The sequence below is a fragment of the Cygnus atratus genome, chromosome 6 (genome assembly GCF_013377495.2).
Source record: "Cygnus atratus isolate AKBS03 ecotype Queensland, Australia chromosome 6, CAtr_DNAZoo_HiC_assembly, whole genome shotgun sequence".
Classification (NCBI taxonomy): domain Eukaryota; kingdom Metazoa; phylum Chordata; class Aves; order Anseriformes; family Anatidae; genus Cygnus; species Cygnus atratus.
The window spans coordinates 22,631,799-22,648,905 of record NC_066367.1 but is presented as its reverse complement, the minus strand read 5'-3'; the positions used below and the strand labels follow the sequence as shown (position 1 = coordinate 22,648,905).

At 37.7% G+C, this 17,107-nt stretch overlaps 1 protein-coding gene across 2 annotated transcripts in view; it reads right to left on the bottom strand.

Annotated features, from left to right (window-relative positions):
* Positions 1-16,851, bottom strand: part of DPP4 (dipeptidyl peptidase 4) — a 43,093-nt gene extending 26,242 nt beyond the window's left edge. The window contains exons 1-10 of one of the 2 annotated variants that reach the window (XM_035571460.2): positions 16,647-16,851; positions 12,817-13,147; positions 12,630-12,714; positions 4,887-4,976; positions 4,239-4,333; positions 4,044-4,118; positions 2,532-2,584; positions 2,359-2,431; positions 1,039-1,159; positions 457-617 (exon numbers count right to left, since the gene is read on the bottom strand). In XM_035571460.2, coding sequence (XP_035427353.1) covers positions 457-617; positions 1,039-1,159; positions 2,359-2,431; positions 2,532-2,584; positions 4,044-4,118; positions 4,239-4,333; positions 4,887-4,976; positions 12,630-12,714; positions 12,817-12,822 — 759 coding nt within the window. In that variant the 5' untranslated portion in view covers positions 12,823-13,147; positions 16,647-16,851. Of the gene's footprint in view, positions 1-456; positions 618-1,038; positions 1,160-2,358; positions 2,432-2,531; positions 2,585-4,043; positions 4,119-4,238; positions 4,334-4,886; positions 4,977-12,629; positions 12,715-12,816; positions 13,148-16,646 lie in introns of those variants that run through there. The other variant, XM_050711750.1, reaches the window with a different exon arrangement.
* Between the last annotated feature and the right edge of the window lie 256 nt (positions 16,852-17,107).

The following is a 17,107-nucleotide window of genomic DNA, read 5'->3' as shown; positions in this document are numbered from 1 at the left end:
GCACAAAAGTTTTCACTCACAGCAAAAATTGAAAGAGCTTTAGATATGGGCAAAGAAATTCTGTCAGCAAATTCTTCCCCTTCGTCCCAACATAGGAAGCATACAAGAACTAAAAAAAACTGCATTGGTTGAAGATTTCATTCTCAATACCATGCACAACACTAATATAACATGCAACTGCCAAATGCTTTTACCTAAGATCTCTCATTATCTCAACACCTACTTGCCACCTCTCAAAATTTTTGTGGTGAAACAACAAAACATTATTATTAATATTATTTGCTTTCCCCTGGAGAGAATAAATACTTTAATATTGCCAGATGCTGTTGACTTCAGAAAGAGTAATCACAGCAAGCTGTTGAGGAGAGACAGACAATATTTTCATTAGCAGAAACTGATTAAATGAGACTACTCCCTTAATGAAACTGCTGAACAACTGTGTTAAATAACACAGACCTTGGGATATGGAATTCGAATGGTCTTTGGATACTGCAAGGTGTCTTCAGAATAAAAGGAATACTCTATAACAGGAACTTCTGTATCATTAAATGCTGCATATGCCACAAAATTGCCATTTGGAGACCACCACAGAGCAGAATGTGTGCCAAACATTTCCTCTGAAAGAGATGCAAATGCATTTAAATTACAATTGATAAGTTGGTTCTTATATCTGAAGAATTGTTCTCATTAGTTTTTAATGGGATTTTTTTTTTTAATTGAAGTACCAAAGCACAGAATGCTTGTTGGAGTTCTGAAATGAGAAAAAGATCAATGCTCATAATCTATCACATGAAGCTAATTCACACACTATGATTTCTAGTGACCTGCTGCTAGTTAAGCTAACTCATTTCTGTTCTTAGATACACTAATGAGATATAAAGCTCAGGTAAGGATACATGGTTCTGTGAAAATGCAGACTTGCATTATTTTGAACTTTTCAATGATAAGAAAAGAGATATAACAGTTATAATAAAATAGGTATAACAAAACCAAGTTTTTGTATTAACATGCAAAGTAAATTGTGCTTGATGTAGTTACCTTCATAAACCCAATCTGGTATTCCATTGAAAATTTTATTTTCTTCTCCATTGCTAGTGATTTGCACAGGTGCTGCTGTTGGTGAAGCTTTTATATAAATATTATTATTCCAAACATATGCCTGCAAAACATCATTGTGATAATGATTTCTGTTACAGTAAATCTGCTCCCTACCTTTGCCACATTTAGTGGGCTATTTACTTTCACTTCAGATGGCAAAAGCTGTCTTTTGAATTTGCATTTAGCCAAACATCACTGATACTTAACAAGCATTAATTACTAAAACAAAGCAAGTATAGCAACCTGACTTTATGCCAAGATAGAAACAAACAAACAAACAAAGAAAACACAAAAGATGAACAACCCCACACCAAAACCCAAAAAACCCCACAAACTAGCTGGTTTAAGTGACACTATTATCGTGTCAAGAAAGTCTTCCTATTAATTTCCTTTTGAGATACCAGCTTATTTTAGTAGTTTTTTGTTTGTTTTTACTGATTTGTCCTTCAAACAAAAGAATATTTTGGTAAAACATTGATGAGAGTTTCAGAATCGCTAATAGATCTCCAAAGATGGCGTATTTCTGAGTAACACTCAGAACTCCTTTATATTTTTGGCATCTGCCTCCCTTTCCAATCCATTTTTCCCTAACAACTGAACAACACTTTTATTCTAGAGCTTCTCTCTGAGATGCAGAAAGCTCTTTTCAACATCCTTTGCTGCTGTGGTTGGGCTCCATAATCTCTATACTACAAGCAGTAAGAATGCATAAACACCATATCTTTTGTGACTGCTCTTTAGGTCAGATCCAACATCCACATAGGGAATGCACAAGCGTTGCAAACACAATGGCTATCAAAACTACCATGGATTGAGGTGGAGATTAAGAAGAAAAGGACTGTGAGAAAGAGTACAAGGAGAGGAGATTTTGATCCTCTAATCCCTGTTACATTTGTCTACCAAATAAGGTTTCATTGTTTTAATTAGGAGATAAAAGCCACAGTGATGAGTAAGTAGACAGCCATAATGCTGCTGTCTTTGAAAGGGGTTAGCTACTGCCTGCCACTATAAAAACACTAAGCTCCTGTGCAGACTATGGGCCACTACTACTTTCAGGAATGCCTTTTCATCAAAGAACAAAACACACAGAGGGATGTTTGAATATTTCCAGCAACTGTAGCCAGTCAATTTGGAATCTAGTTCAGCTACTTTATCTAGGAGTAGGTAAGTCCAAAAAGCCTAAGGGCACAATTAATGTGAGCTTCTATGTCATGGATACAAAAATAAACGACTGTGTAAGTTTCACTTATCCTTACTGACCAGTTTGTGACCAACAGGAGACCAGGAAATATATTGTGTATTATTATGCAGTAGTGTTTCATCTAAGATAGAACTGGAAAAAACAGAAACAAAACACAACTAAGACAAATCAGTAAAATGTCATTTCATTGAAAAATACTATTAAAATTATATCTCATGCAAAAATTACTAACCTTGTATTGAAATCATAGATGTAGTATGAAGCTGTGTAGGAATGCCTCCACAACTGCAAAAGAATTAATTTAATATTAAGAAAACAAAAATGTCACCAGGAAACAAATCTTTTACAGCTTGAATTACCACTGAAACCTGCCTCACATTTCTGCTTAAGACAGATATAACACAACAAAACTACAAGAGTAGTAAGTCTCCATAATGCTTAAGAAAAGACTAAAGAATCACTGCTGCTTTGGGGTCATCACTTAAAGTACTATGATAGAGGCCACTGACCGATTAAGTGCAGAAATACGGAGGCCAGAGATGCTGAAGATTTTCAGAAATTCTTGTAACTATATGGCAGACTGTCAAAGCTATCCACAGTTAATCCCTCTCCTTCTGCCCTACTGGCACAATTGCCTTCTGCCTCCTTTTACAATAATATTGAATTATTTAACTTAACATCCTATCGTTTAGTAGTCCTCACGAGTCCCAGCAGTATTTCTGTAGCAGTTCCAGGGTTCCTATTTCCATTCATATTGTCACAGAAATAAACCCTTTCTCTCAGAAACCTTCTTCTTGAAGTCTGTATCACTGGGGGCACTTACAGAGACAGATGATGATGATAATGCAGACACATTTAAATGTACTCACTATGAGGAGCTGAAGAGGTTTGATTTAGCCCACTGTGTTGACATGCTACAATAATGCTACCTTCTATGATAGTTCTTCAAGATTTGTAAGAAGATATAAAACAATATCTTAGTACTACACAACCAGATGGCTATTACATAAGAAGTGTCCACATCCTCATGATTCATTTTGTTACTCTCTCTTCTTGCAATAAATATTAATAACAACAGAACTTTCAATCCTACTACTACATAAAGGTTAAAAGATGGTTTCAGCATTAAAGTAAAATTAACTGTTACGGTTGCAACAAATAAAATATAATAGAACAACAAATCATGAGTGGAGGAGATGTCTAGGGTAGCTGGAAAAGTATAAGACTTTTGTGACCTGCTGTTACATTGCTGTCAATGTAACAAGTATACACATACATAGCATACATATATACAAGCTTATGCATGCAGCCTGTCACCTCCCTGCTTCTCCTTTACCCACACAACTCCTTGGACACTCACACCTGTCTACCATTCTAGCTTATCTCCCCAGATTAACCCTCCAGCTTCACTCTCCGTATATCTTTCCATCCACTAACTTTTTATCTGGCTTTACTCACACAGTCATTTCTCTTCTGCCAAGCTCGCAGGTCTTTGATACCCTTCTCTTCTAGTTTCCAAGCCTGATGCCTCTAGGCAGTCACTATCAATCTCCTCCCTCTTCTCTTGTCTGTTTAGACTTCAGTGTTCCCCTACAGACATCCATCTTATTCATCTAAACTCAAGCATTTCCCACACACTCTTTCAGCCTCCACAACCCCTACTTCCAAGACCATCTTCTCGCTCAGTTGTTTCCAAACCTTCACTTCCCGGTTTCATTCTGAGAGAATTAAATTCTATTTGTACCTTTGTATAGCTGTACTGCAGAAGAGCAAACTTTTGGTCAGGGGACAATATAACCGTGGTTGCTTTGTACTTGTCCTGTCAACAAAGAGCAAAAGACAACACATTAAGCACTGATTCCAGAGAAAAGTATAGAACAAAATATTAAATTTAATACCTTCCCCAAAGTCTGCATATGTTAAATATAAGCCAACATACTAATGTTGTATTTGACAAGACTACGGAGGATGTTCCAGTAGCAGCATCGAAAAGTTGGACGTCCCCATTAGCTGTTTTGTGAAGATACTGATTTCCTAAAAGAGCAAGAGAGATACCAATAAACAATAAGCAAAATGTTCATCAGTCATTTATCTTTTTTTTTTTGTTAAGCAGGAAATAAAATTTAAAAATATGGTCAAAATTTTCTTTCCGTCTTTTGTAATGAAAGGATGCTTATAGCACAAGAATGTTCACAACACTGGGCTGACAGCCTCGACTTTTTGGCACCTCTTTCCCTTGGGGTACTAGGCATACCCAGCAGGAAAAGAGCCGTGCATGTCCCTGTTTCCTGATAGCCTGCACAGGAAGCTGACACTTCACAGTATGACACACTTACATGAACACACTTATACACAGAAGTAAATATGAGTAAATATGCTTTTTTAGCAATGTGAGAATATAGTTCAACATGAACACTATCATGTATTTAAGGAAAAGAAATGACAACTCTTTGAGCTATGCACCATTCTGTAAAAGTACCATTAAATAACTGAACATTTTTTCAGGATATAGTAGTCATTTCTGAGTATTGTGTGTTTATGGTAGTACATTTTCTTCGGATTCATGCTATGTATAGAAATAAATTACCTGAAATCCACTGCAAATTATGTGTTTTGTACTGATAGTCACTGTTCAGGTAATTCTGTAGAGTGTATGTTCTTCGTGAATCAGTACTTTCTGGAAGAAAGAGCGACAGAAAAGAGATTTTGATTTTATTACAACTTGTTCCACCCCAGCTTCCTAACCTGACCACTAAAATAAGGGTCTTTTGTTGCTGGTTATTGATGTGTTTTAACTGACCAGGTGTGAAGCACCATCAGTGAGAAGGCAATAAAGCTTTACTGCAAGATAAATTCATCAATCATAAACTAAAGGAATATTGATGAGATCACTGAACAAACACAAAAATTATGAATGCTTTTTCTCTGTTGGTATTTTATTTTAGGATATACTAGAGCTGGTATCCTTGGATTTAATAAAAATTCCTGTTTGACAGTGACAAAATAAACAAAAGACACTTCTTATCTCAGGAAATATATGTATGTACTCCTCAAAAATTGAAAAGAAGCGATCTTAGTGCCTTTCCCCTCTATGCTCACACATTGGAACTTAGCTGCAGAACCCTGACTGCTAATACTTGCATCAGACATTGACTGTGGGGTTGGTCATGTACAGCAAAGATGTACATGCTGATGTTTAAGAGTGTTGGACAGGCATGGCCACATGTGGCATCCATGGGAATAGATGTACAGCTCTTGAATGATATATTAAAATTAAGTGGCTGCTGTACTTTATTACATAAGACTTGCTGTTCCTGGTCCCAAATTCTTCCATAGTGAATCACCTATCATTAAACTTAAATTTCAGAAATATCTCAAATGAAAAATCATTAAAATTGTCAATGAACATCTAATTAAAGAAAAAAAACACACTAATGCATACTGCTAAGTTTATAATGAAGTAGCTGGTTAAATATTTATTCCTCTCTTGATGTGTTTTTCACCAAGGTATCTAAGTATTTTAATGATTGTTGTGACATCACTATTTTGACTGCAAAATTAGAACTAAGTAACTGGATTACTTTGAAAAGACTAGTGAAACTGAATCCAGTTAAGCTTCTGAGATTGGTCATCAGCTCCAGTGTGCCACCGTCATTTTCTATGAAAATATTTCATTTTTACTGGCTGTAGTGCAAAAGTTACTTATTCAAAGTTCAAAAGGTTTAAATAATATATTATATATACATATATTTTTTAAAATTCAGGTATGCAATTCTCTTCCTGCTTCCCCTCACTTTTTTTTTATTATTATTAGTTTTTTAAAAAACTGCTGTCATACAAATCTACACAGTAAAGAAGGGAAGCAATCTGTATTTCATTCAATCTTTATCATCATTCCTTTTTTTTTTTGTTACTATCAGTGCAAATCAAAAGATCCAGGGTAAAATCAATTGATAAAAACACTCCAGTACAGGTGTTCTGACTAATCAGTCAGGATAGTAACCTGCCCCCATCTATTTTGAGATTTCCAGTATTTTAGATACTTTTCAACAGACAGCCTCTTCTTTCAATATGCTGAAGAAGAAAAAAAAGAGTACAAATCCTTGGGGGGTGGTGGGAACAAAAAATACCTCAATGATTGCTGCAGGGTATCTTTCTGTAGGTTGAATAAATGTGACATATGGAACATGACAGGAAGACATTTATATTAGCTATTATGGTTTTATTTTTATTTCCAAACAATAAGCATATTACCCATATACAGCACAGACTGCACAGCCATTGCTGCAGTAAAAGTCAAGAGCCTAACAAAGCTTTTAGATTAAGATTGCTCATCAAAGGTTAAAAAAGAAATGCTTGCTCAGTTCCATGTGAAATTTGCCTGTTCTAAAAATCACCAGTCTAGATTTTCTGCTCATGATGTTTCCATGAGAATATTAATTTCTCAGGTTAATTATTCTATATTAACTGAATATTTAATTTGATGGATTATGAACAAGTGTGTATTTGATATTCATGCACAGTTGTCTAGTTGGGAATATCACTTCTCTCCTTCCTAATTGAGTAAGTGTCATTTTCAATTAGAAGGGCTTCAGAAAGCAACAAAATTCTCTCTTGGAAAAGGAGGAGCAATTTAAGACAGGTGGCTGATGAACAGGTTTAGGGATTTTTCCAAACTGCTGAATGTTTTTCTCCCCTGGTGACATACATATTTTGCTGAGGTCTCATTACTAAAAATCAGGCCACCATTAAGATTTGTTGGCTGTGTACAAAATTAAAATTTCATTTTCTGTCAACACCTTCCACAGAGTAACTGAATATGAAAACATACGCCAAGCTGTAAGGGTATAGTCAAAAAGTTCTACTTCGAGTATTTTCTTAATTTGCAAGATAGACCACCACCAGTATATTCTTACTTAACCACATTATGTCACTGACCACATATTGCATTCTGCTGCATTTTGATTCTTTTAGTTTAGACTCCATTTGAAAAAAAAAAAAAGTGTCAAATAGGCTTATTTTGACAAAATGAAGTATCTGTTGACATTCAAAAACTTATTAGTGGCAATTAAAGATTGGATACAGGTCAATATACGTTCATATTTTAGCAAAATGGCTTCTTTCACTCCAGTTCCTCAGAGTCTGTGAAAGCTGAATTTTCTTGCTATTTTTCTTTCTTGTCTAACTCATATGGAGGCTATTTTCTAAATTCCAAGCAACTGGCTCTTTATATCTACCCTATTCTCCCCCTCTTGCACCCTCCCCCCCAAAGAACACATACATATTTATCACTGTCATAATGATATACTGGAAATAGTTACCTCAAAATACCTCTGTCACAACAGCAAAAACTTAAGGTTTATTTTTTATTTTTGAAACCATTTCACTTTTTCTCACTAGAAAGATTGAGTTGGTTTCTGTAGGTATAAGGGGTTAAGGAAGGAGTTAAGGAAATACAGTTAACTACTGTATAAAGTTCGTGGTGCAACACAGCACCATACCCAAAATGAAAGCTGTTAAAAATTACTTTTGGTGAATGCATTGTTTATTCCCCCGTGTCAAGACGCATTTTTTAAATTTCTATATACCATGCAATAGAGCAAGAAATCATGTAACCAGCTTAAAACAGAGATAAAACTGTAAAAGGAATAATACTGGAAACTTTACTACACGTTCAGTACAACCAAGAAAGACTCGAAGAACCACAAGGGAAAGATGAGTACAAGCACGACACTCAACAACAGTGAGAAAGAAAGGGATAGAGAAATGATACAAAACAGAGAAGGTGAGAATGTATCAGAATTTTTAAGTGACAGCAGAACAAAGGCTAGAACGATCTGAAATCTAAGAATGTAGTTTAGAAGCAGCATGAGAGATGCAAGAAGAGAAACCTGATGCAGGACACCCAAGAGAAAACCAACCCATCAACACAGTGACACCAACCTAGGGCAGTTCCCCAGGTGTCACTGAGGCTGTGGAGATTGTCCCAGAGAGAGGTAATCAATAGCTCTGGTATCCCTCTCAAATTTGCCCCATCTCATGCAAACTAAGGAAATAAAAATAGCAGAAGTGTTCTAGAGATAGCAACTAACTGCTGGTAAATTTGTTTATATGCATTACTCAACTTTCAAATTAGGGTAGATAAGAGAGTTAAATGACAGCTAGAGAAGTCAAGGTCATATAGCAGGAAAACATGTCCACCTTCCTTCAGAGGACAGAAGGATTTCAGATGGAATTGAGCAAGCAATTGTGTCTCTCTCAAAACAATATTCAGACTAAGAGGATCCTGTAATGCTATGCAAGGTGCATGAATAAATGGGGAAAAGAGAACAGCTACAACAGTCAGATTCAAAATAAAAGACAGTTTGGTCAGACAAATCTACAGTATGCTCACAACATACTGGCTTATTAACCTACTGTATCTCCCTAACAACTTTGGAGAGAATTTCAGTCATGACTTTGACTGAAGTCATTTGAAGCTACATTACTGGAATTAACTTCTGCTCACTGTTTATATAATGCTTCCCTAAAAACACACAAACTCAAGATTCTTGTCTAAACCTTATTTTTTGAATCTAGACTGAAACAGATTCCACTTCAAAGATCTATTTCTAACCCATAGGTTAAAATTCATTTACCCATTTTCCAGCTTTCTCCCTGAACGCCTTTAAAACTAAGGCCTTTCACAAATCATGGAATCACAAGACTCCTTATTCCCAATTCCCAAGAAAACTGGGACAGATCACAGCTACCAGATTAATTCAACTTGTGGCACAGGTCTTCAAATATGAATCGTGTATCAGCCAGACATCTCTGTATTTTTAAACATCCTTTTCAGTTGCAAGCAGGGTGTTGACATAGGCAATAGATACTCCTCCACACCATCCAGTCACAGATCTGCTTAGCACAGGACAAATTGCAGATAGGATAAACAGGGTAAGACTGTTGATATGTGACCATCCCCAAAAGAACAATAAGAGCTATTTGGAGGCTTCGATTTCCTCTTCATCTCAGTTATACATTAAACTAGCTGTGAGGAAGATCTGCAACCTCATCTCTCTCAAGTCCTTGAACCGAGAAGCTGTCTCAGCAGTCCCAACATTCTTCAAATCCAGGATGACAAGAACTCCTCATTGGACTTCTGCTGCCAGTAACCCTTATCTCTATTTATACTTTTTTCCAGGCACTAGTAAAAACTAGCTCACTAGTCGGATTTCAAACTAATGAAGTTTCTCCTCTCACACACCCCAAAGTCATTAACTTTCCCAGAACCCGTTATGCTTTTCCAACCTCTTCTAGGCACATTTTCTCTCAACAGAGCACAGCAGCCCATGCACAGTATCACCTATTACAGTGATAAGCCTTCTCATTTAGTCAGTATCTCGCTCTCAGAGTTAGATGTCTGGGTGAAGGAAACTGATTTGTGACCAGATAGTTGTACAGGTCTGTATACTATTTGTGTTGTTGGTAACTTTCTCGTGGCAGCAGAATGATACTAGATATGACACTGTCTCCTTTCTGCTCTCAGCATCGTCTACTCTTCCTATCACTCTTGGCTTTTCCTGAACAGCTGGCCACTAGGACCACTGCTAGAGAAGAGGTAATGGCATATGGCCACTGGATGTTTTGAACTGCCTTTTGTATGAAAAGTTAGAGTAAGAAAAACAGAAGTGTAAGTAAATAGAGAAATGAGTCATGAGCAGACAGGCCACATGTTTTAAGAAAATATTCATGCCTTAAGGGTAGCCAGTTGCTACAGTAGTCACCTTTTGAAGAGCTCCTCAAGGCATAACAACGCCTTCACCAATAGACTTCAAGTATGACTGACTCCCAGAGCTACTTCGAGATTAAAGTGTTTGATGCAAGCAGTCCTATATTTTATTAAATATAAAAATAAGGTGGCAAAATAAGCAGCGGGGTATAAAGAAAAAGCATGGAATTTTGCACAGTCACAGTTCTCAAGTTCTCAGTATTTATCAAGATAAATACTGAAGGGCTGCTGTTCCCTAATCAAAATTAGGGAACATTTTTGCAAATATAAGTATGAAGTACTTAAATTATTAGTCCATGCTAAATGGCTTCAAGAGAAGAAACAAAAGTAACATATTTCATTTCACTAGCCTATCATCCAGCCAACAAGTCAGAACACCTCTGGAGTGTCAAAATTTCATAACCTTTCAAAACACTGGAGCCCATTTATCAAACTAATTTTGTGCTGCATGACTAATAAGCTTATGAAATTAAAGTACATGGAGGAGTATGGCAAGGGGAAGACCAAAGGTAAGAAATCTAAACTCAAAATACCTATGTATATCAATAATCATTTTCACTCCCAGCACAATGCTTGAACCATTAGGATGAAATAAAAATTTGACTGCAATTACAATTCCTTTTATCAGAGCACACTTTGATTTCACACAGTCACAGTCACGTAACCTGCTGCTCCTCCTTCCAGCTTTGCCACCTTTAATTTTGTACTCTGGCCATTTCCCGTACTGACCCAGAAGACATCCTCACCTGACTTGCGCATCCTGAGTTCATGCATAGGAACAGCGTAATCAATCTAATTTCTCTAACATATGAAGAGCTAATTATAAGTGTACCATCTGTACACCCTCAGCTAACAGAAAACACTGGTTTAGCACCTTTTAGTCAAAAATTCAAAGTTCCTGAACTTGCAGTAGCTGCAGTTATTATTCAGATGTTACAACTGACCTGATTCGGGAAAAGTCACAACTTCAAGTTTACAAACTGGCACCTCTCCATCTCTGTCCTTACTTCATCCAAACGGACCTACTGAATTACCTAGGTGTGCTAGATAATTTCCCACTCATTAATTTCAGCCATGAGTAAGAAGACTAACATATTGCCCTACTCTTTTACAATACACAAAGTGGCACAAGCCAAGGTTGACGGTATGGTAGGATTCTGTATTTCATACAAAAGAGGTGCTTCTTTATTTTTTTTTTAACTATAGAACTCAAAGACCAATTCTAAATTGCTGCCACTTCTATAGCAAAAGAAGTCCTATGCTACAGCCTATGAAAGAAGACCCATTTGATTTTCAGTAAGACAGAGCATTGGCATTAAGGTAGGCTAGTAGTAACCCTTCAGCAGAGTAAAGGCCTGTACGCTGAATTCTTTGGCTAGGCATTATGTAAGGGTGCACACATGCATCTGATAAAGTATTAAGATCCTTTCTGTTATGATTTCCAGCTTCTTAAAATATTTTCTGTCACCTCAGAAATCTGCTTTCTTAGATTAATGGCAAAAAGTACCCAAAAACTGGCAGAAAGGAGAGTCTGCATCCACTGATGCAATTTTTAGCCTAGAAGATAAATAAGCCAGATATCTGGACTCTGAAAATCTAGTTACTAATGACTATGATATTATTAATATCAGAGATGGATCGTCAAAGATTTAAATGTAAACTATGCCATATGAACAGTACAGTGACACAAATTTTGCTTCTTTAATTGACATAAAAATAAACACCAGAACTTTCTATGCACGTAAGCAATTGCTGTTTGTTTCTGAACACACAAAAAAGATCAACATACATATCTTCATACTTTTTGGGCTCAACCTAACAAACTTAAGACTACTAAAGGTCTGATCCAGAAAATACTTCTTAAAGTTTGCAGTGCTGAATTCTACATATTATAACAGCTCAGCTGTTAATCATGAGAACATAACGAGAGTCATTAACGTGCAGCTTGGCCATACCAGGTGGGAGCAATGTATTGTTGGATGAAGATTTAATGCTGTTTTACATTAACATCAGAGCTACAATGTCAACCTGGAAAGTACAAACTGATCAGAGTCCAAAAACACACTCCAAATCTATTCCTACTTTTTTTTGACCTCTGTAACAGCATTGTATAATTTCATTCAATAAATGTTAACAAATAAAAAGTTGTGCAAACGAAGCAAATCAGGAGGAGTATAATCTTATCTCTTCAACACACCTTAGAGAACTTAACAGTTGGCACTTTACTGCTGGTTCTACAGCTTTCAGCTGCGCTAGGAAAAAAGTGCTGAAACTCATAATACTTGTAACTAGCATTTTCTACGTTTACACGGGAATTAAGCGTCTTTTTAATTTCTCCCCCAAGCCCCCCCAGGTGAGACACCTTGAAGTAACTTCCAGTTTCAAAGGACTCAGGAGCGCCAGCCCTACCAACGCCCAAGTACAAACTTTCAGCAAAACTCCAACCGCGAAGCCCACCCCCGCGCAGGGGCAGAGCCCCCCCAAGGCCGGCAGAGACCGAGCCCCAGACAGTTTCGGGGACCCCTTCGTCCCTCCCTCCTAACCCGGCGGCGGACTTACTGCCGGTGAGCAGAGCCACGGGCACAGCGATGACCGTGATGACAACGGCAACCCCCAGGAGCCCCAGCAGCCACTTCAGGACGGTCTGCAAGGAGAAGTGCCATCAGGCGGCGGCCGCGAAGGGCCCGCGACCTGTGCCACCCGCCCCGAGCAGGGTGTGCCCAGGGCCCCCCTCTCCCGGACCCACCTTCATGGTGCGATGGAGCGGCGCTGTGAGGCGGCGGGCGGGGCCGGGCGGCTGCTCTGGGCTCAGGGGGCGAGGCGAGGCGAGGCGAGGGGAGGCGAGGCGAGGCGAGGCGAGCAAAGGGCCTGCCTTGGGGCCCTGCGAAGCTGCTGCCGCCCGCGGGACCGGGCTCGGAGCAACGCTGGGCGCCTGGGCGGCGGGGGCTGGGGGTGGCTGCCTCTTGCAGGAAGCGAGCAGCGGCAGGCGCTGGGGGCTGAGCGAGATCACGTTTTTCCTGCTGGCTCCGCAGTTCGCGGGGCTTCTCAGAGCTGTGGTTTCGCCTTCGGTTCAAGCGCTGTGAGCGGGATAACAAAGCTGCACGTTAGAGAGGAAGGACCCTTGACACTGAAAGGATTTCTGTAGGAAAGCAGATAACGCCCACACGGAGGTCCCAGAAGTGAATTGTCTTCAAACGCCAACGGCAAAGCTCTTAATGGCTTAATAACACCAGCATTTCAGGTTTCTACTCTTTGAACTTGTTCTGACAATCGAGTTCTGGAAAGACTGATAAAAATGCAGTTAAAAAAGGGTGTATATTACACTCTTTAGTACTGGTTCTTGTCATAAAAGGTAGATCGTTGTGGAAGTCTGCAAAATGGAAGTTTAAATTAAGAACAGAAGACAAAGTTTGCAACATAGTATCTAACATGGTGGAAATTCACAGCTTGCTTATCGCTAATTTTGTTGTACAGATGAGCCCACAGTGGACTGTTAAAAAGTAAAATTATAGTGAAGTGGCAGTCTTTCACGTTACATTTCAAACTAATATCCCCTGTATGCTGTGAGATGGAGTTTCAGAAGTCTTACAGGTCTATTTGAATATTCAGTATCTAGCTAGTACACTGTACCATTATGTGCCTGACTCATCTCATTAACAAGAAAAAACAAACAAACAAAAAACAAACACAAACCAACCAACCCCCCCCGAGGTAAATTTTCCTTTTCCCAGTGAGCAGGAATCAAAACATGTATATAACCAGCCAATGTATGCTTCGTTTTCTATGTTCAAAGCATTTAAACCGTGACCATCCTATGTCTTAAAGTGTAGCATGGTCAAGGTATAATCTCAGTCCTCTGGTAAAATGCACCTGAATGCTCACAAGCTTTTCATAGACAAGTTGCAGCTCAATAATGTATTGAGAGATTATCTGCAAGCTTTTAGTGTTTCTCAGTGGTTATTCTAAGAAGAAGACCTCCACTGACAAAACATACGCCTAGCTTCTGCTAGGTCCAGTGGGTACATAATTTTAAATACTTTTGCAAATTTGGATTTATGTTTCTAAGACCAAGATGCCTATTAATCTACTGTGTTTCTGACTCTGGTCATACTATGGAAGTTTATGGGACCAGATTGTGTACTGAGAACCACCTGAATTTTCCATTAAGAGTAAAGGTAGCAGAATATGCTTTCCATTTAATTGCAATAGTAGCTAGCATTGATTCTCTACGCCTTGGAAGAATCTCAAGTTCCTCTTGTTTAATCAAGATATCAATGATCCCAAAAATGTTTGTAATGGTTGTGCTTCTGGGTGCTCTGTCTGATTGTCTTTTGTGATAGCCTGAGACCTAAAATTGGCTCCAGCCAAATATTTCAAATTCCTTTATACCATGAGGTTCTTTTGCAATCAGATGTGTTAATATGATGCCAAGAGATTAATGAAATGAATATCCAGCAGTGGCTGCTACACAATAAAATTTGAGAAACCATAGCTGTTCATCATACTGTATGCTGAACACAAAAGTATTCATTAAGAACAAGGTTAAGCAAGTTGTATAACTAAGAAGAGCTACCTGCTAGAAAGAACCAAAATGCAGCTTTCAGCCTTAAGGCTGGCTTCCCTAAATACATGGTGGATATACCAGATGAGATGTCTCTTTCAGGCTTCTAGCCTCAGTAAAACTCAAGGCTTTGTTATAACTCTGTTTATTTAATTGAGTCTTCCCTCCAGAAATATCTGGAGAAGTCCAATAGGAAAAATGGAAAAAATAAGCTCTGTTCTGCAGAACAACAACAAAAAAAATTGTTTGGGACTAAAATATATGCAGTCGATTTTACAGATGCAATAATGTATTCCAGATGTCTCGACATGTGGCTACATGAGACAAAGTGAGTACTGGAAAAAGTTTTACACTAATTCCATGGCTCAATTCAAATGTGCTGTGAGGAAGAGAAAGCAAAAGTGCTGTTAGCACTGAAGAGTGTTCAAGCTTCACTTGATTGAAATGTATGTTCTGATAACAAATATATCTTTTTTTTTTTTTTTTTTCCCCAGGAATTTCCATTTGTTTCTTTACATTTTGAAGCTGAAATAGCATAAGGACAGTTTGGTAATTCATCATTACAATGAGACTATTATGAAGAGAGTTAACTGTAAATAAGGAAAACAAATGAGAAAAAAAAACAAACAACTTGCTTCCTGTGGTTATATCATTGGAACAATCATTTTGATGTGGCTAGTAGCAGCTGTCATTCAGTTCTTTCAAGTTTATGTATTTTTCTTTAAAAAATGAATTTCCTGGCAACTGAAAATTCTTGTCACATGCCCACAGAGCATGGTTGAATGGTTAGAGTATCTCAAGTTTCTGTTCTTTTTTTTTTTTTTATTCAGATGAAAAGAGTTAAAAAAAAAAAGGGAAAGAAAATTGAAATATGATATTTAATTACAATTAGTTCTCTCTCTTTTTTTTTTTTTTTCTTGAACATGCTTATTTTTCCAGATGCTTAACAAATAGACTGGAATAGGAAGGAAGTTGTACAATTAAGATCTAAATATGGTTAATAAAGGAGAAAATATTGGGAACACTTTTGAATATAAAGTCACTGAAATTCTGGGTAGCACATGTAGAGACACAGAGGACTCTAAATAGGTGCATGAATGCATCTAAATATGTGCATGACTGCAGTTTTAGAAACTGCATATACACAACAGAGTCAAAGTATCTGGCGCAGTGGTACTGTTTTCATACAGCTTAAAGAAGGTATAAGGTTCAATTTTCTAGTAGAGTGAAGAAGTCAGTGTGGAGAGAATGAAAACAAGAAAAATAGTTCTTGCACCATAAGCTGCATCTATGATACATTTACAGTGTGTCTCACATAAGATGGGATCCATAGCCTAACTCTGTTTGTAGACATAAATCTTACTCAAGGTGTAGAGGGGCATCACAACAGTGTCATCCTTCATAGCATACAAGTCAAGATCCCTTATGCGCACCAGGACATTTGATTTTAGCAAGCTGCATGCAGTTTTGGTCCTTGACTGAAAAGAGTGAAAGAAGGATTAATGCTTCTGAGAGTGGATGAGGGTGTAGCCCTGTAAGTAATGCTGCAACATGCTCCTGAGCAAGATTCTCTTAGGCAGTCACACTTCCCTTCCTTTACTTGCACAGAGCAAATTGAAGCCCCCCTCATACAAGCAGAGGATCGCAGGGAATGCAATCAAAATAACAGACAGCTGTTGCTTCATTGCCTGGAGACTTTGAAGAACATTTATTATTTAAAAGCAGTCTCAAGGCCACTCTCAAATTCCTAAATTTTTCTACAAATATACCACTCACAGCAAAAGGCCTAGAAGGGAGATATCTCTCCCTTACTAGAGTACAAAATTAAGATTAAAATATAAATATCAATTCTCTGTAGCCTTGACTGCTGCAGCTATTCTGCTTTCTCTCAGCCTGAAGACATGGATAGCTATTGTCTAGTACAAACACTTTTTGAAGAAGTGAATGCTACTTATTTACATTTATACCATTAATTTAATTATGTCTAGTATGTACAAGAAATATTCAGCACATACCTTGTTCTTGATTCCAGATGACCTTGTCATTTCAGGATATGTAACTCCTAGTCCAGTTGTGCTAAAACTTGTGTTTGGAACTTCTGGAGCTTGCTCAACTTCATCTGATTTCTGAAGAAAGGGTGTCTTTTGATTCATGCTCTAAATTGGGACTCAGAAAATTACAGTTTAAATATTTTTGCTGTGTTCCAAGCAACCTGCATAACTTTCAGAAAGTTATTTATATCCCCTCTGTTCATAAAAACATAATTTGTAAAAATGTGGAAAACAATACTTACATAGACAACAAAGCCATCATCAAGAGATACTCAAGTACACTGGGGACAGACACAACAAAAGGATTGGTAATTCAGGAATCCTGACCTTCAGAATACAGAATATCCTGGACATAATGGAGTAAAACACATTGAAGACATTTTCTCAGTCTATAGAATTAAAAGAGTTAATTGTAACATTTCAGC